The sequence below is a fragment of the Gavialis gangeticus genome, unplaced genomic scaffold (genome assembly GCF_001723915.1).
Source record: "Gavialis gangeticus isolate Ggan-Ray unplaced genomic scaffold, GavGan_comp1, whole genome shotgun sequence".
Classification (NCBI taxonomy): domain Eukaryota; kingdom Metazoa; phylum Chordata; order Crocodylia; family Gavialidae; genus Gavialis; species Gavialis gangeticus.
This window is the reverse complement of record NW_017729004.1, coordinates 21,436,854-21,442,501: the sequence shown is the minus strand read 5'-3', so window position 1 is coordinate 21,442,501 and position 5,648 is coordinate 21,436,854. Positions and strand designations below refer to the sequence as shown.

Sequence of the window (5,648 nt, the reverse complement as noted above, 5' to 3'; positions counted from 1 at the left end):
ATCTGTTTATAACGTTTTATATACATTGTTCTTATCCTACAGATAATGAAGTACATGAAGGTGATTCCAGAACTAACAAAAAGGTAAGTACCTATTTGCTAAAAACAAATGCTCAACATCAGCATGTCAATAATAATTTGCCCTTAATTATTATTTGGGGGCATGAAAAATCATTCCCAAAGAAACAAAATAATGTTGCAGATTCAATTCTTGCTTCCCACATCTGTGTATTGTGATCAATAAGTGAATGTACATAAATTAATAGACTTTTAATTAACACTTGCTAGAATGTCAGTTTAGTGGAGGAAAAAATCCAAAACAAAAACAAAAAAAAATATTTTTACAACTTGTCAGGTAAATCTTGAGTAAACAGGTAGAAACAAGAAGAGTTTCTACAAGTATGTCAGCAGAAAGAGGAAGATCAGGGAAAGTATGGTTCCTTTCCTGAATGGGGGAGGCAATGCGCTGACAGCTGATGGTGAAAAGGGCTAAAGTGCTCAATGCCTTTTTTACCTTAGTCTTCACTGGCCAAGTCAGCTTCCAGACTACCGCAAATGGCAGCACAGTTTGGGGAGGTGGTGAGCAGCCAACACTGGTGAAAGAACAGACTAGGGACTATTTAGGAAAGCTGGACATATACAAGTCCATAAGGCCAGACGCAGTGCACCAGAGGTGCTGAGGGAGTTGGCTGATGTGATTGCAGAGCTGCTGGCCATTATCTTTTTTGATTGCCACAGATTTTCAGAAATCCCAGACAAATGAAAAAAGGCAAATATAGTGCCTATCTTTAAGAAAGGGAAGAAAGAGGATCCGGGAACTACATACCTGTCAGCTTCACCTCCAGTGAAGGGCAACAAAAATGGATAGAGGGCACATGACCTCTGAGGAGAGGCTGAGGGAACTGGACTTGTTTAGTCTGGAGATGAGAAGACTGCGGGGAGGTTTAACATCAGCCTTCAACTACCTGAAGGGGGGCTCCAAAGAGGATGGAGCTGGACTGTTCTTGGTGGTGGCAGACGACAGAGCAAGGAGCAACCGTCTCAGGTTGCAGGAAGGGAAGTTTAGGTTAGATATGAGGAAGAACTTTCTCACTAGGAAGGTAGTAAAACACTGGAACAGGTTACCCAGAGAGGTGGTGGAATCTCCATCCTTGGAGGTTTTTAAGACCCAGCTTGACAAAACCTTGGCTGGGATGCTATAGTTGGGGATGATCTTGCTTTGAGCAGGGGATTGGACTAGACCTCCCTGAGGTCCCTTACAATCCTAATTTTGTATGATTCTATAAACTTGCAATGGGTTGAAATCAGGCAAACTCAGGCTCTTCCCAAGGGGGAAGTCAATCCAAGCATAGAAGGATCCCATTTGAAATACTTTTCCCATACCCATTAAATCGCTGTTATGGGGGATGCTGTCAACATTGTCATTGATTATCTCTCCTCTCAAGACTCATATGAATAAAGAGGCTCTCTTTGAGAGAGTTTTTCAGTAGGTAACTGATGAGATCTTAAAGAAATTTAAGAAATCAAAATCTATTCTCTATTCATAAGTCTCATCCCACCTTTTCACTACCAAATTTAAAATAATCCTTTCAAACTGGTGTACATCAGAGGAGATATTTTTCAGTCTACATTTGAACCATAAAGGAACTATCTGCAATGCTTTCACAATCTGTTACTACCCATCTACCAGAGAACATGCAAGAGGAGAAGCTCAAAGAGAAACTCAATAGGAATTTTAACTACCCACTTGAAACAGCTTGGAAGAACTGAGCTATTTACCACTGTTCTGAAGGGGAATGCCAGTAATTTAGATCTTGTAGTGACATTTAGAATAAGGGATATAAGAAAATAGAATACAGCCCCACACAGGAGAGCACAAGGAGCCATCCTGCATCATGCTGTCAGACAGACCTGGCTGAGCAGAAATTTATATAATGGGCTTAGACTTCCCTGTTTGCAAATTCTCCATGAGCGTATGTTTAATTTTACTAAAGTGTTCATTGTTTAACTTCCTTTGACTGATCATTCCTGCAATCATGTTTCATCCTATGGATTGCTAACAAAATGTTTGCCCATCAGTTTACTAGTAACAATTCAGTATTCATGCAGTATTGTACAAGTCATGTTCCACTCATGATGTGATGACTTGGAAGCAAAAAAACAGCTATGCAGATACTTCCAGTGCCAGGTTTTCAACAGATACTGATTTCTGTTGCTTCTTCTCTTCTTCATCCTTGATAAGAAAAGTTTTCTCCCGTCAGGATATGTAAAAATCAAAATAAGAAATGACCGTGCACTAAATTCTACCATACTACCTTATATTAAATATTTGAGACTTTTTTTTCTTCCCAAAGAAAAGTATGTGAAACCTGTTTTCATGGTATTCTCCCAGCTTTGTCCTGGGAACTTTTAACAAAGAGCCTAAAGGTTGTCAGCCTCAGGAGAGATGTCATTTTGAAATGATATTTTTTAATTGTCAAGTTATTTTTAGGACTTAAGTCTGACTTTGAATATAACTCACACAATTCTAATGATACACTGGATGATTTCAGTAGATTGTTCATATACTTGCATTATTATAGTCTTGGTATGTATTTATGCCGTCCTATGACTATTCTTCATATTTTATTTAAATAAGTGGACATCTGAAGGTCTGGGGACAGGAAGTGCATATAAACCTGTATAAGTGATCGGAAGCCAGTTCCAATCTGTGATGCAACAGAAGTTCAGTGCACCTAAACTGCTTTCAAAATGGCTGAAACCAGTTTAAGATAAACCTGCATTGATGTAGTATCAGGCTTAACTAATTTAGGTTAAATCAGTGTATTGAACTTCTGTCCCAGATCCCTTCCAGATTCAAATTAACTCACAATCCCCCAGCATCCCACAATGCTTTGCACATCCCCTGCAAACCCCCCCCCGCCAGGTTGTGTAGGCTAGCTTTGGCCCAAGCTGTCTGCTTCAGCTGAGCAGGGATGTGTGCTCTGGCGCCCTCTAGCTTCTGGCCTGAGCCACTGCAAGCATGTGGCTGCATTTCTGGACTCAAAAGTGAATGTCTGTTGACTTGTTTATTGGTTTAACCTACACAGTTTAGACTAACTTGCAAAGATTGAATCGATTTAGCTTTGGGCTTTTTGACTGCCTGTACTTAGCCTTGGAGTTAGATTCTTCAGCCATCTATGTGAGTAGTCCCAAGCACAGGAGTAAGGGTTTGCAGGACTGGGCAAATGATAAGGAGACCCATATTTCTATGTATTCAGTGTTACAAAGAATGGTATTTTCTTAATACAGGACAATCGTGCAAAACTACTGGACTTCTTGAATGAGAACACATTAACTGAAAATCTGCCTGAAGAATCTTTTAAGAAAAAAACCAAAAAATCTGAAGATCCCGATTCTTCCTCCTCTTCCTCAGAAGAAGTAAAAGCTGGGGTTGAAAATGTGAAGAGTGAAACTTTCTCAAGAGAACTGACACCAGAGAAAAAAGCTGAATCTGAACCTGACTCCAAAGAGCTGACTGAGATCCACTACTGGATTAAGAATGCTTTGATGCAAGATAAAAGCTCCAGTGAAGAACCTCTGAAACAGAAAGGAGAGGGCCTACAGCTAGAAGTGAAGTCTTCTGAGGAGGAAGAATATGGCTATATAGTAACAGAGAAAGAGTAAGTATAGTGGCAAATTTGAATTGCATTTTTTAAATGGGGAAAAAGTAAAATGTTTGTAGCTGATGAAATATGAATATGAAAGAGGAAGATGCTATTTACTGTTCCAGTTTTTAATACTTCTTAAAACTCTGTTTGCAAGTAGCTTAGTACTTTAATGAAAATAAAGAAGAGTAGAACTGTCATTCCTTCTCTATAGAAGATGCGTAATTTGCAGGCCTCTGGTCGGTATTCACTTAGTCTTCTGATGTCCCAAGGACCTCATATGTCAGAGTATATTTATGGTTAAGGATGTGTGCTTTAAATATTTGACTTCAAAGTAACCTAAATACCAATGTCTGAGTCATTTTTCAGGAAAGTGCTACACAATAACAGCACTATATTTCATCTACAGATTTATTTGGATCTGAAAATAATATAAATAGGGATCCAAACATCACATAAACATGCTACCTCAGAAAGAAAAACCTAATGATGTCAAGTCATGGCTAATGAATTTGACATTTAAGTCTTTACTTTCAAAAAGACAGCTCTTTCTACAGTGATGTACAATGTTTTAAAGAGGGGGGAAATGGGTGGAAGTTTAGGTTTTCAGACATTTTAATTTAGTGTTTTACACTTTTTTCTGAATACAAAGCTTATATTTTGTGAGTCATCTCTCCCAATTAGTACTGGAAATGATTAACTGCTAGGGTAGAAGAGAGAATTGATGTTCAGCATTGTTAAAGTGTGACTGCGTGGTGGATTGATCACTTTTTACCTTGATCAATATGGATTAGATCACCAATTTTAATCATGATTTAAATCAGGAAGCAGAAAATCTGTTTTTAAAAACTTGCTTTAATACTGTTTTACCTTTATATTTTCCTAAAGAAAAGTATCTTCTCACTAGTTGGTGAGTTGGAGCAGGCTCACCATTTCTGGAACACTTCCTTCTGGAGAAAATTGGGTCGTGCATCTCTAGTTCTTGCTGTCTTTCTCAGTTTCCTGAGGTCTGGTTTAGTCCTCTGATTAGGCCAGACTTGTGTTCTCCCTTTTGTGGTAGTAGTCAGTGATCTTCCCCTTAATTTTTAGATGCCTTTGTCACTGTGGGTAAGAGAGGAAATCAGGCTTGTATGTTCCTTGGGGTTTCAGCCTGGAAAATCCTTGCAGCTTCCCTGGTCATCCTCCTGAGGCATCTCTCTCCACACATTAGGTACCCTCACAGGGATGGTACTTTCACGTTCTATGGCCTTCTTTATAGGGTGTCTTCTAATCTGGTCTTCCTGTTCTATAAATTATGTACCCAGTCTTCACATCCCATAGGTTCTGTATAGGAGCTGGCTGCCTACCTTCCTTCCCAGAAGCCTGCTAACTGCTTCAATTTTCTTTCTTCTTGGAGTCTAACCTTCCTTAAGTGTAGTGAGTAGGATTAGTTGGCCAGCTGCAGACTCCTTGTGTCTTAAAAGTGCAGTCCACTCTGCTACACAAGCGCTAAGGCTTGTTGCTTTTCAAGTGTTAGCTGTGCACTGATACATTGGTCCCATATCAGATCAGCACCGATGTAAGGAAAATTGACTGTATAAGCAATTGGCTTCTTTTGGCTGATGTGGCCAATAGTGCCACCAATAAATGCCCCGTGTATTTATGCAGCTTCAGTGCAGCACACAAGCAGCCAGGAGTGCAGCCTAACAGTGTGGAGAGCAGCCAGGTCCAGCTGGTAAGTCTGTTGTGAGGGAAGGGGTGTATGGTGGGGGGGGCCAGATACAGGCCCCAGCAGTGAGGGAGGGAGTGGGGCTAGGGCAATGGCAGGGGGTGCCCAGATGGGACAGAGTGCAGGATGGAGCTGTGAGCAGCTCATCTGGGGGACCTGGGGCGGGGGGGATGGCTGTTGCCACTATACACATCCCCAGGGGATGCATGGGGGGGCATGTGCCCCCAGATCTGCACAGGACAAGGGTGGGCTGCTACTGCGGGCTGAGGCTGGGGCAGCACCGGGCTGTTCCCA

General features: G+C 40.9%; 1 protein-coding gene across 1 annotated transcript in view; it reads left to right on the top strand.

The window, feature by feature from the left end:
* The window catches only part of PTPRN2 (protein tyrosine phosphatase, receptor type N2), a 1,174,657-nt gene that overhangs the window by 467,219 nt on the left and 701,790 nt on the right, over nucleotides 1-5,648 (top strand). The window contains exon 9 of the mRNA XM_019507947.1: nucleotides 3,291-3,661. Coding sequence (XP_019363492.1) covers nucleotides 3,291-3,661 — 371 coding nt within the window. The remainder of the gene's footprint in view (nucleotides 1-3,290; nucleotides 3,662-5,648) is intronic.